At 46.6% G+C, this 25,069-nt stretch overlaps 7 protein-coding genes across 7 annotated transcripts; 3 read left to right on the forward strand and 4 right to left on the reverse strand.

The window, feature by feature from the left end:
• Window positions 1–517, forward strand: BDV37DRAFT_289590 (uncharacterized protein; the record flags this gene model as incomplete). The annotated part of the gene is made up of 3 exons (XM_032088503.1): window positions 1–194; window positions 243–422; window positions 469–517. 3 exons carry the CDS (start codon window positions 1–3, stop codon window positions 515–517), a joined length of 423 nt encoding a protein of 140 aa, XP_031934552.1.
• Window positions 518–4,119: 3,602 nt separating this feature from the next.
• BDV37DRAFT_289591 (uncharacterized protein) lies at window positions 4,120–5,510 on the forward strand (the record flags this gene model as incomplete). Its single annotated transcript, XM_032088504.1, has 2 exons — window positions 4,120–5,054; window positions 5,102–5,510. 2 exons carry the CDS (start codon window positions 4,120–4,122, stop codon window positions 5,508–5,510), a joined length of 1,344 nt encoding a protein of 447 aa, XP_031934553.1.
• Window positions 5,511–9,316: 3,806 nt separating this feature from the next.
• BDV37DRAFT_266183 (uncharacterized protein) lies at window positions 9,317–10,535 on the reverse strand. The gene is made up of 3 exons (XM_032083884.1): window positions 10,370–10,535; window positions 10,146–10,294; window positions 9,317–9,992 (listed from the first exon to the last, which is right to left on the reverse strand). Exons 1-3 carry the CDS (start codon window positions 10,511–10,513, stop codon window positions 9,587–9,589), a joined length of 699 nt encoding a protein of 232 aa, XP_031934554.1. The 5' UTR covers window positions 10,514–10,535; the 3' UTR covers window positions 9,317–9,586.
• A 2,452-nt stretch (window positions 10,536–12,987) lies between these two features.
• BDV37DRAFT_289596 (uncharacterized protein) lies at window positions 12,988–13,985 on the forward strand (the record flags this gene model as incomplete). The annotated part of the gene is made up of 3 exons (XM_032088505.1): window positions 12,988–13,259; window positions 13,317–13,855; window positions 13,906–13,985. The coding sequence occupies 3 exons, from the start codon at window positions 12,988–12,990 to the stop codon at window positions 13,983–13,985; spliced, it is 891 nt and encodes a 296-aa protein (XP_031934555.1).
• Window positions 13,986–14,479: 494 nt separating this feature from the next.
• On the reverse strand, window positions 14,480–14,788 carry BDV37DRAFT_277083 (uncharacterized protein; the record flags this gene model as incomplete). The annotated part of the gene is made up of 1 exon (XM_032085685.1): window positions 14,480–14,788. The coding sequence occupies one exon, from the start codon at window positions 14,786–14,788 to the stop codon at window positions 14,480–14,482; it is 309 nt and encodes a 102-aa protein (XP_031934556.1).
• A 1,448-nt stretch (window positions 14,789–16,236) lies between these two features.
• Window positions 16,237–16,679, reverse strand: BDV37DRAFT_277084 (uncharacterized protein; the record flags this gene model as incomplete). Its single annotated transcript, XM_032085686.1, has 2 exons — window positions 16,237–16,292; window positions 16,379–16,679. The coding sequence occupies 2 exons, from the start codon at window positions 16,677–16,679 to the stop codon at window positions 16,237–16,239; spliced, it is 357 nt and encodes a 118-aa protein (XP_031934557.1).
• A 5,323-nt stretch (window positions 16,680–22,002) lies between these two features.
• On the reverse strand, window positions 22,003–23,623 carry BDV37DRAFT_289598 (uncharacterized protein; the record flags this gene model as incomplete). The annotated part of the gene is made up of 2 exons (XM_032088506.1): window positions 22,003–23,252; window positions 23,302–23,623. 2 exons carry the CDS (start codon window positions 23,621–23,623, stop codon window positions 22,003–22,005), a joined length of 1,572 nt encoding a protein of 523 aa, XP_031934558.1.
• Between the last annotated feature and the right edge of the window lie 1,446 nt (window positions 23,624–25,069).

The following is a 25,069-nucleotide window of genomic DNA, read 5'->3' on the forward strand; positions in this document are numbered from 1 at the left end:
ATGGTAGAACCCAATCACTCGGTGGCACATTGCCAAAGTTCGTCTCAAAATGAATTCCCATTGGGAGGTATCAACTGTTTCACAGTTAAAATCATACCTCATCTGTATGATAGCTTGGATGCCACTAGGTATGCCGACTTGAATCAGCCCTTTGATATTTCATGGATGGAGTACTTCTACGCTAATGATAAGCTGTAAGTAGATACTGGCCATGCTTTAGATATCAAACTGATGAATAAAAGCGGCAAAGAGATCACATTGCGAGTAACTATAGCGGATGACCAGCTTAAATCCGAAGCATCCAAGCTCCATCCCTTACTCTACCAGCCTGGTATTGTTAAGGAACTCAGGCGTGACCCAAGAATTGGACGCTATATTGCAATAATCAAACGGGCCATTGGCGAACGCCGAGTCTGCTCTTTGTAAGTGCTCGATAAATACTATGATCGGTCGACTGACCCTGTCTAGGGCTTTCAGAATAAGCGGTGCCACCCCGTTGGATAGCACTGCTGTGTGACTATGCCTTCATGGGACAACAAGTCATCATAGTACGCGTTAAAGAGACATTCACCAATATAGACCACTTTTGAGCTCTTTACCTTCGCATTACATGGACTCGCAATGTATTATGTCATATTGGCTATCTGACCTGGGTTGTGTTATTATCCTTATGCAGTCGTAGAAGGGCGCAGTATAGTTCACACATACTAGAGATCGTTGTTACTGAGCCTCGGGTTTCCCATATTATTGCGTTCGTGCTGTATTTCCAAAGAAACTGGATCATGTGACTCAAACGAGCTTGCGAAGAAGGGTAAGATTAATTCCATTATCCAGTAGTTGTACTAGCTATAACATAATATATTATACATAGCTTCAGATGAATCGGTTGCTCTAGTCTGTAACTCATGGTACCGCTACTTAAGACGGAAGCTATTGCCGCAGGATAGCGTCTCTTCATCATGGATTGGAATGTTTCGGATCTCTTAAGGTGGTCTATAATGGAAGAAGGGTATAAAGACAGTTTGAAGCCGGAGGACCTGATCGTGCAGTTATGCCGAGACTTAGTCAAGGCGGTTAGGCCTGGTCCCTGTCTAGTTCCGAGTCCGTGCGATGGGTTCATTTTAGCTCTGCCAGACCTCTCTTAAGAACCGGAGGCCCCCTATATTGACTGTCAGAATGTACTACCTTTTGTATTTTTCCTGTTTATACCACGCTGCAACATTTGGTATTCTTTATAGCTTAGGACCAGCCTGAGATCAATGCAAAAGAGTGCTTGACATGAGCCGCCTTTCGACCTTAAATGAAATATCCATCATCTCCGGCGTCGAGTAAGTAGTTGATTCCGTTGTGTCGAAGTAGGCGCTAACATGGCAAAAAGAGGTCTCCTCCTCGTCCGCGTGCGCCCAGAGCTGCGTGTTTGTACAGACATACGTGCCTTCCTTAACGGGAATGTTACGGATCCTGAAATGGTACAGAAGATCAAAAGCTTAGTATCAGCTCTCCTCAATTGTACTGAACCAGTCAGCTTTTCTCTTGGGATTGGTCTCTGGCTCAGTTTGGTACGATATACGGAACATCCTTTTCGTAGGAGGTCCCCGCTATATTGTGCAAAAGCAGTTCAGAATGCTATTATAAACACTGCTGGTGGTGATGAAAAAGAAATCACCCCTGTGATGCTCTGTATGGCCAACCATCTTCAAGACTTTCCTCATAGGGGAATGCCTGATGAAATGTTAATAAAATATTTCTTTGCTTGGCTGGGCATAGGAAGTTCTCGGAAGTGTACAAACGCTCAGATACGAAATTACACGCACTCAAGGGCACAGGGTATTTCACACGATGAGGCCTTACTCCTTACTTTTCCAATCGCAATCAGCACATGGCTCTTTCTGCGCGATGTTGACAACTTTCTTGAGATCGTTGCTAGACTACAAGTCGACCATTTGAGTTTTAGGACCCATGAATCATTTTTAAACATTGGTTGGATGTTCTATGAGCTTGCAAGGATGACACAAGCACGTCAATATAACCGCAAAATAGCAGGTGAACTGGTAACAAAGCTTCATGCACTGTTCTCGTTGTCATTATATATCCGTGAGTGTTACGTTTCGCTATATCGGGAAAGTGACGCCTATCATTGGTATACTACGTTACTGGATGCGCTCCGATCATTGCTAGGGCAGTTGGTAAATGAAGTGCAAAGATCAATTACTTGACGCTTTTCATCTATCATACATTCCACTTATTGAGGGCTCATGTTACAGCCACATCAGCCTTTACGCACAGAATACCAAGCCAGAAAGTGAGGAAGACAAGTACACTGTACTGACACTAATATGAACTGGTTTCCTCGAGTTGCTGTGCTTATTAATCAAGTTTTGTGTCTCTCTACATAGCTGCAGATTAACATCTACCGAATAATGTGAAGACTGTTTCTTCTGTTTAGTACAGTGCTACGGGAAAGTGTTTTTATGAATAGGCCAACGCTGGCTAGATATCAGGAACAACTAGGGGGCGTTCTTTAATTTGTAAATCATGATTGTAGTAACGCCATAAAACCGTGTATCCATTCGATTTGTTTCCCAACAAGTGAATTAAAATTATCGAGCACTCTAGAGCAGTACTTGATGTAAATGATATAAGCTATTCACTTTCAGGGACTAAGATTCCTAAGTGTACGAGATCTTTATAGAATTCGGTGATTAGTTAGAATAATTGCTGCCCTGGGCAGGGTTTAAAGTTTTACTTTCTGTTCCTCCTGACGCATCAGATGTCCTATTCAGTTCATGCCACAATTTTCACTTATATTGCATCGTATCAGACAACTAGAATATGACCTTTTTATTGGGTGGGACTAGTGGATTAATTCCTCGTATTAAGACTTCCAACGCCAGCTGCTTTGGCTAGGATTTGCCTCTAGAAAGTAATTATAAAGAGAAGAACTGAGCAAGGCATGGATGTATTCAAAAGCCAACTAAGTGATTGTAACGTGTTCCCAAGGTTCTCCCCCATTGACCACCGGATATTAAACTCTTCACAGGTGTAAGTTTGGTTTATAAACACTGACGGGCTTCAGGAAGGCAACATGAAAACATAGGATACGATGGCTCGGGATTATTTGGCATCTTCTGCAATAAGGGAAAGATCGCCTCGATGTGGTCGGATAACGGATACTCTTATGTCCTATTTGTGAGGTGTTGTTGTATCTATTTATAGAGCACAGTTAGAAATGACATTTTTCAATAGAGAGGGGAAAACGAAACGTAGATATGCAGCCTACCGACGTCCAATCTCATTTGGTTGGGACGGTCAGAGTACTGGGTGGATAGCTTGGTACTCGAATTGACCTCCGGGTCCAGTTTAAATGCGGTTGGAAACTTCAAGGTATATGTGTGCATTAAATCTTGGACTGCTTAGCTTACTACCATAGGAATAGCCATAGCTAGGCACGTGCTGGAGGTTGGAGGGTTTTGAAACAACAAGAAAAAAATGGCCCAACTGCAAGAACACCAGCAAATATAACGTTTCAATGTTGCGCAAATTCGGTAGCCGCATGTGATGCAGTTGAATAGCTTGACTTCGCAATCACAATGTGCTTGACTACAGACGGGCATATGAACTGTCGACTGGCTGGAGGAGGACGAATGTCAAAGATATGTACACAGAAATCGAACTGGAAAGAGACAAAGATAGGAGGGATCGAAAGGACGAGGAGAGTCAACTCAGAAAAGAGAAAGAAAAAGGAAGGGTCTGAGCTCGTAGACTCCTTGGCAGCCCGGACCATGAGGCACGATTGTCTACGTGGCAACCAAAGGTGACAGGGATGAAAGTTTCATTTCCGAGATGGTCCGTTTGTACCTGCTTGCGCCCAGTTGGCATACTTTGCGCCCAATGGGCACGGTCCTCGACCTGTCACAAATTCGTTGTCTCCCTGATTTTAGTCCCAATTTCAGGTATCATGCTGCGCCCAATGAACTTTTTCTGCGCCCAGTGGGCATGATTTGTGCTCACTGGGCAACACTGGACAGCTGTCGTATTCCTGTCAACCACAAGTCCTCGAGTCCAAATTTTGATAACCTTTTGACGAATATTCCACGAGAATCTCACCGCTTATTAGCCATGTCAACCTCCCCTGCAGCCGAAAACACTAATACTAGGGACTGGGCAGCTTCAAGCAAGCGAAAGCGGCAGAAGACGCGCGAACTTGAAGAATTGTTAGTTCCTGGTTGGGGGACTTATGATCTTAATTTCAATACCTTTAACAACCCAGGCGCAGAATCTTTACGTTCATTTATCCGGAAACTCGATCAAACCGCAAGATGGGCTAATACCAGGTCTCAGTACACAGCAAAGCTGAGAGCAGAGTTTCAACGGGGTGGTCTCGACTTGATCACGGCTCTGTATAGAGATCCATCAAAAGTTGTGGAAGATGTTATCACGTTCGACAATACTGAAGACTTAACAAGGCATCTGAAAATGCAATTTTCCCGTCCACTTCTTTTTCAGTCAACTGCTACTCGCTCCATCAGTCATCCAAAAGTATCATGGGATACATTTTGGACGTTTATGCGGGAGAACCGTCAGAAGTGGGTTGACGTGTATGATTACTCGATTGACGAGGAAGCCAAACGCACTGAGAGGCGATTGGTCGAAAATATTATCAAGCACTGGGAAAAAGATTCGCGAACGGCATTGAATTGTCTTGACATTGAGAATAGAATAAGCGACTGTTGCCCAACTCCTATTAGCGACTCTGACTTGATTCGGCGGATTGCAGGAGACGGTCAGACTACCATCGGAAAAACAGGCTCTACCTGGGTCAATCGACATAAGGAGTTCCTGCTTCTAAGTACAAGAGATTGTATATCTCCAATCCATGTTGACATTGGTGCAGCACTCACGTGGTTGTACGTCCTTCATGGCCGCAAGATTGTCTATTTCCCTTCCACGATCAATCTTAATGCGGTTCGCTTACTGGCACTACTTGGGTCGGAACAGTTCAACGGATACGACGGTGGCTGGATTCGAGTGGAGCTACGACCAGGTGATCTATTGTAAGTTACCCTATGTCTTGCAATTATTCTATCTGACATCTGTTTAGTATCATGCCCCCATCATGTCCACACGCTGTCTTCACACCAGATGATTCTTTAGTTGTCGGTGGCCATTTCTATACCTCGGCTCACTTACCCTCAACACTGGAAGGGCTCAGTCTTCTTGAGGAGAAGCAAGGCATCTCTAATGAATCATTAGAGGATAGTCACTACGAGACGCTCGCAGAGATCTTTAGTTCATACGACAAAGTTGCGACACCGGAGGAGGTCAAGCGTGCCTGGGCAACTTGCTATCTGTTCCTTGGTTCGCGGACAAAACCCCGGCCAACCACATCCCGGCCAACCACATCCCGGCCAACCACATCCCGGCCAACCACATCCCGCGCCAAATTTATAAATTCTCTAGAGGATTTTAATAAGAGGGCGGCTGAAAGCTTCTCACAAGAACCAGAGTAATTAGATACAGGTGACAGAGAGAGAGGGAGAAATGCATTATAGCCGAATGCAGCCCCTTTTAGGGCTCTTCTCGGGTCGTCGACGGCAAGTTGGCCAGCCGGAGGACTAACTTAGGTATGTACAGGGTTATTCTAGCTAGATAATGGAAGACTCGCGGCCTTCGTGCGGTTTCAAATTATTTCAGTTCCCTTCCCCTGCACCCGTTCCCTTGTTCCATCCCCAGCTTAACCAAGTAGCTCGCATCGACCGTTGTGTCTGTAATTGGGCGTAGATATTATATGTAGATATTGTCATACACAGATCGATGGCGGATACCAAAGGGGTTTGAGCAAGCGGCGATTATAGCCGGCTGCTTTCCCTATTCCGTGGCCTCACCCTACCGCAGATCAGGTTAACCCGCTGCCACTGGTGTCTGAATCACTGCTGTCCACAACGTCATCATCCCCACTGTCATTGTCGTCGTCGTCGTCGTATTCTCCGTATGGCCGTAGTGGTGCTGTTTGTAGCAGAAACCGAGCTGTACGCAGCGTGTGCTTCGGGTTGTTGAGAGATTCTTTGAGATTCTGTGGACAGGATTGGGAGTCAAACCATTTCTTGATCATCAGCTTCCTGTACGCTGGGCATGTGATTAGTAGATGGTGCCGGGTTTCGGGTGCACTGCGGCACCGCGGGTATCGATCAGTATCTGCGCGTTTGATCCTTGCGGCCCTTGCCAGCCACCCGTTGGGGCCTATTTTGTTGCTTCTCGTCTGAAATAACACGCTGCGCTCACTCGGTGTCATACCGCTGTAGATTATCCGGTCCTTGCTTCGGATCGTCGGTTCTAGGTCGTGTAGCTCCTTGCCGGGAGCCTTGGGCCCCTGCCTTGCCAGTTATCTTCCCATTCCTCTAATTGTGGTTCGAATCCACCGGTCTGCCGCAGATTGTTGGGGTGCCAGGTCCAGCCCTGGGATCCCCTTCGCGCGCGGACCGTCACTTGTGCCGAGTGCAGGGCGCCACCCCGTTGCCCGTTTCGCCATTTCATCTGCGAGTTCATTTCCCGGAACCCCTACGTGAGCCGGAATCCACTAGAAGGTCGTTAGCCACCCTTGTTGGCGCCTCTCCCCAAGAAGGCATGCGATTTGCTTGATTAGATATTGGCCAGACCCCTGTTTGGGGTTTCGGAGCGTGTCGGTCTGGCCCTAGGTACGCTTCTCAATAGGTTCTTGGGTCCAGACAAACTGCAGCGGTCCCGGTCTCGCCGTGGTGTCCTGAGCCGTCGGCGGAGACTTTTGGCACCACAGGATATGCGATACAGTGGATGCCGTGGTGTGTTAGCGCTTCTGTTTTCCAATTTCCGATCTCTACATGGGGCAGTTCCCACCACGGGGGCACGATACATGCGGTTATAATCTCCATTCGCGAGGCGTCTATGTCAGCCTGTAGGTGGAGCTCCTCTTCAGTCGCCTCCAGCGCAGAATGTAGAGCTTGGTTCCGGCTGAAAGCGCGCTGCCTGGGGATTCGTCGGTATGCGGGGGTTGTGGCAATTCTCATCAGCGTGGTCAGGCGGTTTCTTCGGAGCCGTTAGGTTATGGGTAGTAGGTGAAGCTCCGCGTCGAATATGTCCCTGCTGACGACCTTAAAGCCGCCTGAGACGCTGTGCCCAGCCCGTCGTTGAATAGTGTCCAGTGTTCGCGGCTGCCTGTCGTGCATCCTTTTCTTCTTGGGGGGCCGTGGGTGCTGCCAGACGGAAGCCCCGTAGAGTACCACGGGTGCTACGCACGCGTTGTACACCTGTCGCTTGTCCTCCAGGGACGGACCCCGTTTCGACCCTCCTAACTATGTGATTGCCTGTAGCCCCTTACTGCATTTGGTATCGATCTGCTGTAGATGTGTCTGAAAGTCGAGCTGTCTGTCTAGCACTACTCCGAGGAGCTTGGCTGAGTCGCTGGGGGCCACCACGCGGCCTCGGCCTAGGTTTAGGGTTTCCGTGATTGTTCGGCGGTCTTTGTTTGGAAGTGGACCAGTGCAAACTTCCCCGGGGCGAAGACCGAGACGTGTGTCCGTGACCACGGTTCGCGGGTATTGAGAAATGCCTTCCGTAGAGTTCGGCAGTTTTCCACCGGTGTCGGGCCTGCTGCGACCATTGTAGTGTCGTCAATGTATCCGATGTTTGTCGTTTCTTCATCTGCGTCCATCATATCCGCGTTGTAGAATAAGTAAAGAATCGGGGACAGCGGCGACCCTTGGGGGATTCCCGTGTCAACCATCGATTCTGGACAGGAGACCTCTGGCAGTTCTAGTGTCGTGTAGCGCTCCCTGAGAAATGAGGCCATCCAGTTAACGATTACGACTGGGATTCGTCGTTTGCGGAGGTTGTGCAGGAGCTGTTGGTGTGAGACGTTGTCGAAGGCTCCTGAAATGTCTAGGAGCAGTGCTGACGCGGTTTGGCCTCGTTTCCATACTCTGCTGATAATTTCCATCACCGTGTGAAGTACTGTCTCGGTGACCTGTCCCTTCCGTCCGCGAAAGTGATTGCCTAGGAGAAGTTTATATTCTTCTGCGAAGAACGATAGCCGTAGGGCCAGAGTCCCTTCGAGCACCTTAGCGATTATGTTTAGGAGCGCGATAGGCCGGTATGATTTCGGTTTCAAGTAGTCGTCTTTCCCCGGTTTGCGCAAGGCAGCGGTACGTGCCTTGCGGAAGTGTGTCAGGCAATAGACTTGCCGCAGCGATTCGTTGTAGATTTCTGTCAGAATCGGTGCGACCAGGCCCGCCGTGGCCTGGAGGAACCGGTTGGTGATATCGTCTGGGCAAGGGTCTTTGTCCTCCCCCGGTCTGTTGATCGACTGTAGCACTTCGCTTTGGATAATGTCGGGATTCTGCAGCAGTTCCGGGTATTTGTAGTTCCTGATATCGTCGAGGTTTGCGGATGGTGGTGGCGGGAAGAACACCTAAGACAGAAGTTTCGCTTTTGCTTCTGCCGTAAACTCGAGCCCGCTCGGTCCCTGTAGAGGTGGTGTGTACGCCTGGTAAGACGCGTAGCGTTCCTGGTGGACCGGAGTCGGGCGGGGGCAGAGCTGGGGTCGCGTCCGTCGGTCGGCCCCGTATGCTCCCCTTGCCTCTTCTGGGCATTTCGTGGGGTGTGTTGTGCGCTGGTCAGTGGTCTTCAATTGCTGGTCATTCCCAATGCCGCCATACGACCTGCATGTTCGGCTTTCCGCCTGGGCGTCCAGCCTGCTCGGGTCTTTCGCCGTTGTTCAGGCGTTGGTTGGGGTATTTCTCTCGGGCCTGTGGTTCTTCGGCGTTTGATTAGTTCCTCCTGGAGGCGCGTTGATCGTCGTTTCTTCGCGCTGCTCGTTTGCTGTTCAGGTCGTGTGTCCGTATCCGAGGCCGAGGATTGCTGGACCTCCTCCCGGTCTGGGATCTCTAAGTTGCCATCTCTGTCTGGCTCCGAGTTCTCCGGGGCTGACAGCGCATCTGTGTCCGACCGCCTGGACGGATTAGATTCTTCGGACTGCTCGGAGCTTTCGGCTTGGGAGATCGTCCCTGACGGTTCTGTCTGGTCTAATTCCGGCTCGGTGCTTTCTGAGTGGTCCGAGGTGGCCGAGTTGGCCAGGCAGACCTCGTGGGCGTGGGTAATCGCTCGTCGGCGCAGATTTCGCTGTGCGCCTTCCGGCAGCGGTGTTGATGTGATTGTGAGATTGGTCTCCACCACCTTCTTGGCTTTCTTCCGCATCTCCGGACTGGATTCGGCGGGATCGGGTTCCTCCGCTGCTCAGAGTCCCCGCTGGGATTGGATGTCAGCAGCGGAGGTCCGATAGGCAGGGACGTCACCGGCCGCGCTGGTTCGGGAAAGTATTTCGGCTTGTGCTTTCTGGCATAGTCGGCTTCGGCAGCCGCTTGGAGTCGTGTCGGGCACATCTTGTCGTAGGCAAGATTAGGGCCTTTGCAGTTGAAGCATGTAAAACGATCGGGGGTTACCTTGATTTGGGGACAGTCACCTTTCCGGTGTTGTTCACCGCCGTACAGGCATCGGGTGGAGAAGGTGCAGCCGCGCTGGACGTGTCCATAACGTTGGCATTGCAAGCACTGCGTCAGACGTCCACTGGGGGACCGAACAACTCGGTCCGTAGGGTTTGACTCCGCAGGTAGAATAAACCTCGCAGCAGTCGGTTGGCGTCCTCGGCGCGGTGGAGGCTGACCGTCAGGGACCCTTTGCGCGTCTTTCCCATGGTGTTGCTCCCCGCCCAATCCACGTGTAGGATGTACGCGTCCGGCACCTTGGCGGCATTGTCTTTAAGGATGGCCTCTCCGGCCTCGCTGTTTTCCAGACTCTGCTTGGAGAACCAGTCTCGCGGAACCCCGTGGAACAGGATTGTGAATAGGTTGCTAACGACCTGGACGCGTTTGTGGTGCGGGAGGAGCCACGTCCACGCCTTCCGGTGTCGGACCAGCCGGTCATAATCCTTTGGGCTGTCGGTGTAGAGGTCGATCTCTCCGCTGGGATGGATCTGTGCGGCCCGGACCAGTGTCCCCTTCAGTGCAGTCTTGTCGATCGCGGCTTGCATGGTCTGGCACAGAGGGGCGGGCGCCCAGCAGCGGTACGGCGGTGTCTCAGAAACCCATCGGATCCGGATCCGATGGGAGTCCCACTGCTCATGCTCGGCGGTGGGGATGTCCTCGGTTGGGGCACTGTCTGAAGGGGGCGCGGCCGGTAGTTGGATCGGTCCCTCGGAGGCCCCCGCCGGGGGATCGTGTCTGCTTGAGGAGCTCGTGGATATATTGAATATGAGCGCGGGTCGCTTGGGCGTCGTGTCGGTTTATCGCTATATTTTCGTGCTGGATTCGGCCAAGTAGGTCGTCCACGACCCCATCACCTCGTCCAGATACTGGGCGGTGGCGCGGCATTTGGGGTTCTCCTGAGCGAAGGCACCCACGCGTCGGCAGTGCTCGCGAACGAGGAATACGGCTTCAGAAATGTGCATCGTCGTGACTGGCGGTGCCGGCCACTTGGGGGGCATCCTGACTTACGTCGGGTAGGTCCCTAGGAGAGTGTCAGCAAGAGGGGATGTCCACAAGTGGTGAGTTCCAGGAATTGTGTCATAAGGTTGATACCCACAGGCTCTGGGACGGAGTCGAGCAGCGGTGGCATGCGTTCGGGGATTCCCGATGTGGTGGACCGGTAGTGATCGCTGACGGTTCATCAGTTTGACCACAATATATATTTTGGCGACCACCATGTCAGAGGACTCAGGGGCTCCGTCCCGCGGCGCTCGTCTCGACGTCTTGGAGTAGAGCGGAAGACGTCGAGGTGAGCGTTAGGGAGGTTGAAGACCGATACAGGTGACATATTTGCGAACAATACTTGGCTCATGAGTAAGCGACAGTCTACAGTGACTGCCATGGGGCTTTCCTGGGCCTGAGAAAAGTCATGTGGCCTGGTAGGACACCAGGGGCCTCGCCTGTCTGCACTAAAACCAGTGTGTGAGGCACCGGATAGCCTGTTTGTAAAAGCACTCTCATTCAAGCCAAAGGAGGAAGTGATCATTGAAAACAATTTGATGAGTTGCATAATACCGCTTATAGCATGTAACTCGTCCGTATATGATCAGAGATATCTAAAAACCAGTCTTTCTATAGAGTGTTAACCCATTGTCTCGCCGAGAGTCGTACATTAGAGAGCCTTTATCCCGTCTTGCCTTCTCCCTGGATACAGTGGAACCCATAATGAACCTTTGTCCTTTGTATATACTGACCTGTCACTTGTCTGTTAGGCCTAGGTGATTTGTAATATGTTAATAAAATTCGGCCTGAAAGGTATTTTGCGTGAAGAAGATAAGCCGCACTCTGAATGACAGCCTGTCTGCGCATGATTCCAGTTCCCAGGGTGATAGTATTACTTGGTTAAACACAAAGGAAGCTACTTACCCTCGGCCTATTTTAAGAGGGATATAACTGGTTTCTCTTGCCTCCGCACCTTCGGTGCTAAATACGATAATGTAACAATCAGTGCATAGAGTCAATGTTCAACAATATAGTTCAACGCAACCTCACACTCGGTACAAATCTTCCGAAACAAATACTTATTTCGGGGTCAATGGATGTATGAACTATTTACCAGCCTAATATGGCTGAATATCTATTGGTGTTACATTCGTAAATCGGGCATGTTCATTGTAGTACGCTGTTGTCTCTCAAAGGTCGGAACCGGAATGAGTAAGAAACAGGACAGTGAGCTCCTGCGTCCTCCATTGGGCTTTGATATCAGAACTGATACGTTTCGACTCAGGCCTAACAAAGCACTATATATCAGATGGTGATGTTTGATAATCGCACTTGTATGCTGAGATCATCACATATATTATGTCTTCCTAACGACACACAGTATTTCTAGATGAAAATGCCACTGTTAGGTTTAATTGGGCATGCATTACAAGAAAGGCGGAAAAGGTCATGGACTGATAAAAAAGGCTCCGATGCAAAGATAGTTATAGGAGATCAGAGCATACCTGTTCACAGCACAATCCTCGCCGCAGAGAGTCCATATCTAGCGGAAAGATTTCGGGACAGCCTTTCGGGGGGCGAACGCTGTGATTTACACGTGGAAGATACAGACCTGCAGACAGTGTGTTGGATTCTGCATCTCATTTACTTTGGAGAGTCAAGTATGAAGACACAATAAAAGGTTTATTGCTCATGCTAACGATTACCAGTAGGTTACCATTTACCGCGCCAAAAACAGGCTTCGGCAGTTACACTAGCAAAAAAATGGCACCTTTCCGAAAGATTGCAGCGTTTGCTTGAAAGGGCTATCCATGGAGAGATATAAAACTTTAGCAAGGAGGTTACACGCTAGCGAAGGTAGCAGAATGGCGGCGCTTCATCTAACATATTAGTCTACGGACATTCTCAAAATCCGATTTTGACCCACATGCACGTGATGTTTACCTTGCGGTCCTACTACGCAGACAATAATTCCTGTATATTATCGAACCAACGGGTCTAGCTTAGCCATAGCCCAGCCCGATAGGGGAAATGGATTCTATGCATCACCTTTTGTTTAAAAGATTTATATATCCACACAATCAAGCCACTAAGACGGCCTCCTTTTGCTTCATACCTAGCTGGATTTGGTTTAAGCCACGCGCCAAGGAACGTTCAACTAAAGCGAAATGATTTGAGGTAGTGGTGTTTAATTCATTTTCAAGCCACCTCTTTAATTACACTAAAGCTGGCATCCTTGTCCTTTTTTTTCAAAACCACGATATCCCAAGGAATCAGTAATCGACTACAAGGCCTAAGCGCCTCCACAAGAGGTATGGGCCACATAGCGTACGCAACCAGGGATTTCCACCAGATATTAAAAAGGTTGCTACCTACCTCTTCTAAGCTTCATATTTAGTACAGTTTTTATCATCGACATTTTTGTTCCATTGAATCATTTCTGCCGATCTTTCAATCACAAATCCCAGACTAAAATCCATCACCTTGAGATATGGAGTTTGAATATCTGAGGCCCGTATATGTCTATCCTCGCCTGAGTGACGTGAATGAACTGGAAGAACGTCTGAGTTTGTTGAGTGGATGGCAATTCGAAACAGATCGCGAGGGGGAAGGCATGCGTATTGTGCTACACAATCGAAATCCGTTAACTGGGGATGAAGTTACGGACGCGGACCCTTTTATCAAATTGTCGGATTTGCTTCTCCATTACGAAATGGAGCTGAAGGACAGGAGAAAAATGATATATTTACCCAAAGAAATTTGGTAAGTTTTGTTACCTTCCGAGAATGGGCGAATAGCAGGGGATAACACGTTCGACAGCAGTTGTGCCGACGAGAGTAGACAGGCGGCTCAGCCGTACTATGAAACCCCCGGTGATGCTCGTCAGCAGCCTGAACCCCGCGAATTGCATGGCATCAATGGCTCACATCATGGAAGAGCTCAAATCTTCAGTCCGAGTTGTATTTCAGATCAGTTCGAAAACTGCCAAGCGGCGATAAATCGAGGGGATCCCAAGGGAGCAGCATCCATATTACTTGCCATAGGCGGCCACAGCCTCTTAAAGGCGCACCAAAAAAGCTTCTCCGAATTGGTAGGTATTCAGAACCAAAGCCGGCGGATGGCTACTGAAACTGATGCCATTAATGTCTGGGAGAAATTCAAGGAATGTTGTCTGGATTTGGGTCAGTATACCTTGGAGGCGCTTGATCAAGGTACTTACTTAGCCTTTGACTCTAAGGAGAGTCTGTACGACTGGCTGCATGAACTAGTAGCACATATTGTCGATATATCCGAGTCCCTAAGGTACCTTGGCTATGTTGATTGCGAACAACGAATCTCGCAGGACGAAATAATATCCTGTATGTGAAGAGATGAGACAATTGCAATGACTAGCTAATTAGTTACATAGGTTATGAAGAGTGCTTTGAAGTGTTGAAGATGGGTACCACCTCCATAGGTGGCCCTATGAAGGAGCCGGAACTCAGGTAATTCTACCAAAAGGAACCCAAGACTATCCATAAAACAAGAGAAATTGCATGTATAAAGCGATGGAAGTCACCTCGACGGGGAAAGCCGAATCCGCCAATTTTGGCTTCCCTGCTGTGAAAATGGAGTCGAAGACTAGGTTTTTTCACCTGACAGATAAATGTATTTCTTTCAACCACGCTCTTCCCGTAGGCACAGCCCTCTGGCTTTGTCCCTTTAGAATGTTACAATACTTCTACTTCGGTCAATGATACAGCATACACAAGAAAGCTAAGCTGGATCGTATTGATGCTATTTATCTCAAATTTTAGTCATGCAATAAGAGCAAGCAATAGTGACATATTCCGGATTGTCATAGAGCAGGTGCTGGGATAAATCATCAAATGAGACTCCCTCTGTAGATTTTCCATTGATGTAACCCATATTCTCGTACGTCATGAGCACATCAAATCTATAAACTTGTCAGGCCGAACAAATCAACATTCACATCACTGAACTTACGCCCATGGAATGGAACAACATGTGTGTCCTGGATACCAGAGATGAGGTTTCACCTCTTCGATACTATGACAACGAGAAATGACTTGAAATTCCATGGTTTCCAAGATACACCGTGGGTGTTTTCGGGTCCAACTCAATACATTTTCTGTGAAGGTTGCATAAATACAATCATAAAGTTCGTTGCGGGCATCGTATGCGACGAAGGCAATGATCCAATGTGCTTCGCTGTCGGTTACCCCAAGGTCAGCCTTGACGGAAATACCGGGTAGACGAGGCATATCGGACGTTACTATGGACATAACCATATCGTCGGGTGAATCTATATCACCCCATCACATTAGATTCGAGGAGTAGACTAAAAAAGAATAATCCACACAGTAAAATGTAAGAAATTAGGTAGGAAGTATAATCCATCAATTGTCGTTATGTTCAAATTTCGATATCCAACACAAGCAGAAACGAAATCGCCAGAGTCTACTTACTGTTAATCACTGTACCGGTTCCCTGGCTCCTACAGACGGTGACAATAGTAGCGCTGTATTAGTTGATATTGCTGGAGATATCAGGTAATGTTGACCCTATATATCTTTCTCTCGATATTGAGTCATTTTTGGGAGGCTAGTCATAAATATTCGCTGTATATGCAGATATACATTTCTCCACATGTGATAGGAGGTGAGAGATGAAGATATAGATACTGAAGTCCAAAAGGAGATGCAATTCACTTCCAGATTCTAGTATCGGAGTTGTTCGTACCCGGGCCTATAGTGGTCTTTAATAATATACAGTCATAGGACGCTCAAACCCCGCAACAGACAATTCCAGACCTAGCTGACGAGATTACGTATGCCCCCAGGAGCGTTGCCGCTTTATTACAATAACATGATTGCTGGCTTGGCACTTGATCCTTAGCCACTGTAAATCACTAATTATTCAAAGATATTATACCTCACCTGTCATATGGGCACTACATAGAAAGGTATGGTTCCTTAGGCATAGGTAGATCGTAGGCGGTAAACCCCAGTATTTAAGTATGTTCTGCTTATAATGCTGTAGCTGTAACATATGTGCATTGCTACCAGTTAATGCTCGCCATTCCATGTCTGCCACTGTTGGCCACAACCTGAGAGCCTTGAATGTGAGGCATCAATCATGATTCCCGAAGCGATTACCGTACCTTATTCTTCCTCTTTTGTCTCGGAATCTTCCCTGAATACGACTTGAAGCCTGGCATATAACATCGGTGAACATTAGATGGATTTGCCTTCTGGCTTTTTAGCTGGTTCGAAAAGAAGTTATTCTCCTCAGCCAATTGATGACTGGACGCGGCTCCCTGTTGCTCCAATGAATAAAGTTGCTTTGCCCGAGGGCTTTCATTCAAAATACGTTCTGCCAAATCCTGCGGGAGTTGCGACTGGCAGCTAAGGCTATTTTGGCGTTCACCCCGTCGATTAACATTGGTGTCCAGAAGTTTGTTGCCTTCAGAGTCGTCTGGTATTGGCTGCATTTCATGGGACTTAGCATTTGACAGCTCCGCAGCCGCTAGAAAGCTTTTGCTCGGCTTATCCACTGCTGTGACTCGCAACACTGAACGGAGTATATCACGTCGTTTACGTAACTCGTGCAGCAGCGTTCCAAATCTCTCACGGGCTATAATATCGTTAGATGCTGAGTTACGGAATATTACATGGTCATATGAGTCATACCTTGTGAAAGCTCGTCATACCAATGCAGTGCAGCAGCAAAAGTCTGATCAGTAGTATCCAGTTCCTTTTGCACATCTTCCAATATTGGCCATGGCTCGAGGAACTGTTGAAGAATTCCGCATCGGATCATTTGGTAAGTATATTCGGGCAGTTCGACTGTGTGTCCCCAAACAGAGCACCGATATACACCACCATCTTCTTCTTCAAACTGATCAGGTTCCAGGTGGCGTAAGAGGTAGGCCCACCTAACATGCTTGGCCCGTCCTTCACTGTCATGGATGGAAATGGGATGATCTGGAGAGTTGAGAAGATTGTTGAGTCTCTCTTCCATGTAGTTGATGAATAACTTCTCTCCCAAGTATTGTGCAAGGCTCTCTCCTCTTCTCAGTACTGTGAGATAGTCATTGCAAAGCCTAACATCTGATAGCAAAGCCTTTGGTGCATGAAGCCGTTTCAAGCAGAGTCCCTTTTGGCGGCTCAGGAAGTCCATCTCGATGCGTCTTGATAACAGGGTTGAACCGGGTCTTGTCTCAAGAAAAAACGCCAAGTCATGTACAAGAGCTGGTGATAATGCTGATAGTGACTGGCTGCTGTGAGTAATAAAGCTAGATTATTAAAGCTTAGGTCCTCAGAAACTAGGTAAGATTTTAATATACTAAAAGTTTTGCTGGAAGAAATTTGTAGCAATAAGGAACACCAGGAGCAGTTCAACTACTATAAACTATAATATGAGGGATCTGAAATCTTTCAATTATAGTAGTTCTTCCGAAATTTAACACTGGGTTTATTGTCCTAAATGCGGCTCTCCCGTGAAATACTAGGTTCCGCCCAAAATTGTTACTATGAGCGTGGCCGTAGTGGCCGCTACGCTTGAGACTAAATCTGATATCTGAGCCCGATAGTTTAGGCAGTAAAGCAACAAATTTTGAGGGTATATTGATTGATTTACAATAGAAAGCTTTAAATGAGTGTGTGGTTCAAATCAAGTTGAACAGCAAACTGAAGACTCACATATAGGACGTTAGATATTTTGTCCGATGTGTTTATCATGTAGGAGAACCCCACGTCCTGTACGATGTTCAATTAATTGGTCGCCAAAGACAATGAACATATTTTAGATATCCACAACGAAGGATCTTACGAGATCAAAGTTCGCTTCCTTTGTACGCTTGTATTGGGTTTGGTATCCTCGACAACTCTTTTGCTGCCTACATTATGCCATGAAATCGTTTACCCCTTGCAGAGACCCTTCCCAAATCGAGGCGTTAGAGTTCAACATAGAATAATACTTGGTCCAACAGTGGACGTTGAGGTTTACATTACCCCCTCAATTTATCTATAAGCACTGATATTTACTGGCAGGTTGTGTTAGTCAGTATCCCTGTTCAACTAGGAATCATCGCTGTTGGTCCAACCCCTAGCCAAAAAGAATATTCGAACTCGGAGTGTCTGAAGTTGCAATTCAATATACTTCACTACGGTAATATAACCCGCAGTGGTTATAGTTGAAGTGGTAAAACAAACGGTGGTCCTCTGATTTCGAGGAAAATCGTCAGCACCCGCATTTTTCAGAGCCCAAGTGAAATTGCCCACAACCTAGGGATTCCGTATGATCTGTGCAGAATACCTTGGTATCGTAGACAGGGAAAAGTGGGACTTGCAAGTCATGAAGCACGACCAGCTTGGCCCTAACCTCTGGGAAGGAGCAAATGATAGTAACAATGACACTAATTTTCCATGGTCGCAGCATAAGAACTCTATACTTCCTGGAATCCACTTCTGCTCAGTCTACTTGAGCTCGTGCTATAAGTTATACTATACAGTATACGGCTTTTACGGACCCTCTTGCAAGTTTCAGTCAGAATTATCACACGTGGCATGAAGAAGGTTATTTGAAATGGAAATATTGCGATCTATTTCTTATCCCAACAGGGAGAAGCTATGGCGAACCTTACAAGGTGCAGATGCATATATAGTCGTGAAGGATTGGGAATTCCCAGTCCATACTATAATTTTGGAATCAGAGAGCTCATATTTCCAAGAACGCTTTCGGCGAAACTTCCAAATTACGGGTCAGCTTCGTTACGAGCTGGAATATGGAGACATCAGCACTATCTGGAAGTTACTGGAACTTATTTACCTGGGCACATACTCAGACAAACGCTGCCCGTTTTCAGACTATTCAGGCAAGACACATAAAGCATACTTTGAAACATAAAGTATTGATTATGATTACAGGAGGGATCAATGAACTTTCAGTCCATGCGTCTATGTATAACCTTGCCAGACTCTGGAAGCTATCCTCGCCCTTGCAGGATGTGATCTTGTCCAAGTACGAAGGCGCCGTAAAGAAGGGCTGGGAGGCAAAAGAATTCCTTAATTCGATCAACTTGCTTTTCAGTGAACCAATGATCGGTGAAGTATATTTCACTCAGGATCAACCCCAATGCGATACGGCGAGGTTGGAGATGAACGAGGATAGTACAATTCACCTAGTGATAGGACAGATTGAGAACCATCGAATGGTGTTTCAAGGGAATGAGTTCCTCAGGTTGTGTCAATCTCTTCAACATGCACCGATTCTTCTGAGATCGATTGTGCGGCGTTGGTTGTCAGTAGCAAGGGCCGATGGTTGGTCCATATCAGATGATTCCAGATGGTAGAATCTTGTCGGTACATACCTGGACGCTATGGAAACAGGGTAGACATTCCAAAAGCCTTTATCGATTGAAACGTATAATTCCTTATGTGTGCTACTGTGCTAGCATCTCTGCATATATTGGCCAATCACTCAAAATATTACTTTATATGCGGCATCTTGGATAGTGCCTATGACATGTTAGGATAGTAGATAGCAATGCATGCAGTCTCGTTATACGTGTATTCCCATCAAGTGTTCATAAGAATCGAAATTAGGCACCAAACTTCTAGCAGTTCGCTCTAAACTAATGCCTTTATATGATATACAGGTGTGAAAATCAGACCGTCCGCCTTTACAGGTCTACACCCTCTGATGGACCTCTCTATGCAAGGCTTTGCCTCCCCATAGCAATTTATTTTGGCCATGACACATTTTGGCTAGTGACAACTTCAATTGATTTACGAGTAGCCTAGCTTTAGAAGAACCGTTATCAGCGACCTTCTCTGACTTAGTGCATTTTATTTGTTCACCTATTGCTTGAGAAAGACCCTCCACATATTGATGGTCTTCTGCGTGTGATAGTGCTATTATTGAGCATGACATCAATTGCATTGCCTAAATACTCCTTGTAGTCAGTTAAATTAAGTGTAATAAAGCTACGATGTATACACAAGGACCTATAATACGAGGTGCGGCTGAGATACTATAAGATGACAGCTACCAAGGACCATAAATTCTGATAGACCTTGCCGCTACAGCGATCACATTAGTATTTGAAAGGTACTCCAGTAAAGTGACAATTACACTGTCTATTCAATGTGTAATGTACACGTCAGTATGTCTGAATACCTTTAAGCACAAATAGAATTGACGGAGGGCACATTGCAAAGAATACTAAAGTGTAATACTGTTTATGAACAATATTGTTGCGTAATGAGATGATTGTTCAAACGACCAACCGATATTTATTACTGTCTAAATTTCAATCCACATGTTGTTCAATATAGATTCGTTATTAATTCATATTCTGATATGCAAAGGTGCCACTATCTATACTCTATCTGTATGTCTATTTACAATAAACTGTTGTTTTCCTGACAATCGTAGAGCCGGTCGAGGCCCGTGGTGGCCGGTGCCTGGTGTTCCATTTCCCAGCCCCTGTGGCTTTCGCGTCTTGGAAAGACTATTCTGAGGGCATCTTTTAGCCTACATACCTAACTGTAGTCAGCTCCTCCCAGTATATCTGAAATGTTGTTGAGTGCTTCTCCAATTTTGCGTCGTAGCTCTTGGGCGCAGCCAGTTCAGTCACGGACAATCTATTGATACATGGACAACCATCTCCACCATCTCCACCGCTCCACATTCACATTCCTCATCGCTCTAGAAGCGATGCTGCTCATCATATGTTGCAAACCACTAGTAGCCGGTTCGAATTTGGCTGAGCAGATCAACTGGAACACACACAATTTATTAACGTCCGGCAGCTAAGCCGAAAGGGCAACTACCACTAATCTACTAGCACATTTCCTAAGATGTGCCTTGTCTCCTGAAAGCCCATACTAGTTCACGTTTCACAAATGTCGTCTTATCTGTTGATAACGCAGCGGATTCTCGTGGGTTAGTAATCTGGTTAGTAGGCTGGCTTGAGGGCGCTTCTCCAAGTGTTCAACGTCCTATCTTCGGCAATTGAAGCGCGTGTCTACCGTGTCTGCCACGAGGTGGTTGGTGGGAGCTAGGTCAGGATCAACTGGAACAGTTATAGTCGGAACTGGTGTAATCCAAACACTCTGGAAGCCCACAGTGGAGATAAACTAGTACGTATAGAGTTAGCTTTCTTGTAACCTCGGCACAAGTATAACATTCGCATGGTTGGGGCTCCGAAGTAGCAGCCTATTATAGTTTAGCGCATTTACAGTTAAGGCTATCATTGAAAGAGTGTGGATGACACCAGTTGGACTCAGGCTGTAACAAGCCTGAACTTGATAGTTCTTAAGACGTTTGGAAATTCCTTTCGAGATGACCTCGAAATTACTAAAAGCTTGGCCTTAATGGATTTGAATAGTCTTACAATGCAAGTCTCCAGCTGAATAATTTATTAATTCATTGAACCCTCCGAAGACCTGCCCGACTGTTACCAGAAAGCATGTCCCACGTCGCAAAAGACAGCGCACCTATTGATGTGCCATTCCGTCGCCTTACTAGCCTAATGCCTGGTGCCGAAGCACTCTCTGATCTTATATTTGAGCCTCTAGAGCCCCACGACGCGACCCCATCTTTCGTTAAAGCAAAAGTTAGAGTGCCTTATGACAGTCGAGTCACACAGGATTTGCTGGTCTTGAATATTCTGCTATACAAGATAATATCCCGGCTTAGTGAAAACAGACTGCTCCGCAATATGAATATATACTACCATTGCGACACGATTAGTCTAAGTCCTGGGTCCCTATTACTTTTGACCAGCCATCGGATCAAAGATGGTTGGCTACAAGCAGACGTATCCTCCGCGGAGGGCTCATTACTTGCTAGTGCATCTGCAATTTGCACCGGAATTTTGTCTATAGAACGACATGACAGATCCTTGGGCTCACCGATAGTGTTCCCTCAGCACTTCAGGGCTGTACAAGAGGAGGGTCCAACATTTTAAGCAGGGACAGTTACAGCATGACCTTGGGTTTAGGATCGAAGATTTTATGTTTTAGGCCACAGCACGTCTGACCTTTGCTAAGTGCAGTACATAAATGAGCTATGTACCGCGAAACCTGCGTTCAATTTCCACACACTAGGTGTATCAAAAAAACCTCCAAACTACGCTATACTCTAGCCAAGTTACTAGGCAAGTATCGTATGACGTAAATGAAACATTTTTATCTATTATAGGTATTTTATTTTCCAGGCCATGGTTTGCAATTTGGAGTGAAAATGAGAAGAATGGAATGATAGTTATGAAAATTAGAGACAGAGCGTTCGATGGCGATACGGCACTTAAAACTCAAAACACTAAGAATGAATAGAAATCTGGAATGCATAGAAACGTATTCAACCTCTAGCATATTCCTGTAGGAAATAAGGACATCTCCTCCCTAGTTTTAGCTCATGGTGTTGCAGCGGAACATTATATCGGATCGCATGCAACAAGAAAGCTTGCTGGTCATCCAGACCAGAACCACAAAGCTCACACCTCAATGGAACGCTGTACTTGCTGCTGGGCTACCTCTGGACTCGGAGAGGTGTAGGGTGGCAGGGTTTGCTCTCTTTCCGATTGTCGACTGTTTCCCGAACCTTGAAGCACATCCATCAGTTTTCTTCCAACAGGAATAGTATCTCGAGGTTGAGTGTCTGGGTTTTTATTTGGCAGATTCTCTTGGAGTAGGCTAAGAATACTCTGTAAATAGCCTCCGTGCGCGTGAAGGGTGCTCTTGACTCCGTAGACGTCGCTCTCGATCTTCTGAAACCGTACATCCACCCTTTGCTTCTCGACGGCCAACATTTCCCTCACGGTTCGTTTCAGGTACTCATCAGGAACTGCTGTCTCCGACTGTTGAATTACAGCTTGTGCTGGGATCGGTTTATTTTTTTCCTGGAATTCCAGGCTCTCCGTATTATCTGGGCATGCCGGATTCATATACGATATCCTTCTTGCTTCGGTTTTGCCTGGCAAAGACATCCCGTCTCTGTTACAAACAAAGATAATCAAACTCTCTGCTTTTCTCTTACCAACCATCCGGAAGAACTCTCCCATAGTTAAGAATATGGGTTTTTCGTGCCCTTTAACCGCAACGATACACTCGGTTTCTGGCCTCTTTTGAGACCCCTTTGTTGGATCCTTGCTTCCTGGCGTCAGAGACGCAATGAAATCTAGTCTCTCGAAGTCATAGGATTTGCCATTCCGCAGCTTTTCTTTAGAGTCAGGTTTGTCCGTGGCCGCGAATTTGCATCTTTCCTCACCAGCTGCCTCCTTCCAAGCATCGATTTCTCCAGGGTAGTCGCTATACCTAACCAACTTGTGTTGATAGAGTACCCCCAGACCTTCGACTTCCACTCTTAATTCTACTAGATAGTAGCTTATAGGATTTTTATCTGAATCCATCCTATTAGTGGTTTTCTCAGCCATGAGGGCACCACCGTTGGGCAGCTCGTACGTAGGCCATGGCCATTCATGTGGGTCGCCCGTTGTCCATGAGAAATTCTCAGGTTCAACTCCTTCAAAGCTTGATCCAGCTTTTATCTTCCTGCTTTTAGGGTTATAACGGCGACGCTGAATGCTCTTTGCTGTGGTGTCCGGTGGAGCGTCTGGTGCGGTGTCCGGTGGAGCGTCTGGTGTGGTGTCCGGTGGAGCGTCTGGTGTGGTGTCCGGTGGAGCGTCTGGTGCGGTGTCCATTGGAGCGTCTGCTGGCCTAGGAGTTGTACTGGCGGATTCGACTCCTGGGTAATTCTGAGCTCAGACAAATTTGAAAGTGTGACACAAACTTACGTTTCATAGCTGTAGCCGCACCGTCAATATTTTCTCCTTCTGCCACTTTCAGAACGTCGAGCAAGAACTCTTTCGCTTCTTCATGACTTCCTTTATAACCTGGAATATCAAGCACATCAGAGTCCTTAGCCTGCTGCACTCTTTTGACTAGGCTCTCCAACGTTCCAATTAATTTTCCCGTCTGTGCGGAGGTAAGCTCTTGGCTTCCGTTCTTGGTTGCTTCAGGCAGAGGTCCCTCCTTTTTATTTTGTCCAATATGTTGGATTAGCCCGGCTTCCACTAATTTTGCATACGCAAGGGTAGCTGGCTTAGTAGGCGCCATATTTAATCGTTCAAAATTTTGATATGTATACCAATGTATTACAGGAAGATGTGAAATCAAGAATTCCAGGAGACCACAATTCAGAGTCAATTTCTTTAGAAATTCGACCTAGTATATATATTGTCTTTTCAGAGCTACCCACGTTCTAGCCATCTATAAGCTGAGCAGTCAAAACCTGAGGATGGTAAAGAAAGTATATAACATAAGTAATGACTAGCACAAATGCAACCCCTTCTACCATGTCTTCAAGCCTTCTCAATAGTTTAGAGGCTCCAGCTGTAAATCGCTTGTCTGCTACATTTTCTACTCCCTTTAGATTTGGACATCCTGCATCAGTATGTCTGTATCAACTGGTCAATTAGAAATACCTTTTAAGAGAGGGGTGTTATTTGATTCCACCGTGTCAGCTAGCTATGTGGAATCCGACCGGGGTCCTTATATTCACTCGGTACAATTTTGGGCCCACCCAGGAGCCCAAGAGTCCTATGTCCCATATTTGAGTGATGGTAAGAGAAAATTATCTCAGTAACCATCATGGCAGCTAAAAGATGTCTTGATACCTATAGAAAGCCTCCACAGACGTGGCCATTGTTTGATTCTCCCCTCATACGGCGCACCAGAATATGAGGCCTTTCGTTATTTGGCAAGGGATATCTTCCTGCGAAGGCATTTCTGTTGGATACACCTACGTAATTTGCTATGTTTGCATTGGAAGGACATCGATAGTAGTAGTGTATTCTTCCCTGGCCCTTGCCACTAGCTGGATTGTAAACCCCAGCCCACTGTATAACTGAGTGTAGTTTCATATTTTGCTCTGGTACAGATACAAATTTTGCTACAATTTTCTCGAAGCTGATTTAATCATGAAAGCTAAGAAAGGTAAGATTGAGGTATGTGAGTCGAACCGATTTCGAGAAGGGCTGTACATAATCGCACGAAATAAATTCGCTCTATGCAAACTATCACATACGCGAGAGTATATCCTTAGTTAACTAGCTACTGGATTACTAATACATTCTTTAGAACCATTATTGGTTTGGCTCCTATGCCAAGACCATCTTAAAATGGAATGGAGAGGGGCAAGGTGATTTCCGCAGCTCATTGTATATTAACATTCTTGGTGTTCTTATGTTAAAAAAAAACGAATATATATTATATATATGACAAAGAAGATTGGAAAAAGGAAATCGGTAACTATATATCAGAGATGTCAAACCACTGCACACTATCAATATTTGACCACGCCCTAAGTGATTGACAAACGCTCTTATGCAACACGAATCGCCGCTGAGTTGATTATATGGAGCTGGACATCATTTGCCATTATCTTGTAGCATTCCGAGATGGGATAATAAAATACCCATTCTTGTCGTCTCCATCCAAGTTTTACTGCTGATAGATCTGTATCGTTGGCTAATTGATAGATATAGTGTAGTTGTTCCTCTT

This window comes from Aspergillus pseudonomiae (genome assembly GCF_009193645.1).
Source record: "Aspergillus pseudonomiae strain CBS 119388 unplaced genomic scaffold BDV37scaffold_171, whole genome shotgun sequence".
NCBI classification, from domain to species: Eukaryota; Fungi; Ascomycota; class Eurotiomycetes; order Eurotiales; family Aspergillaceae; genus Aspergillus; species Aspergillus pseudonomiae.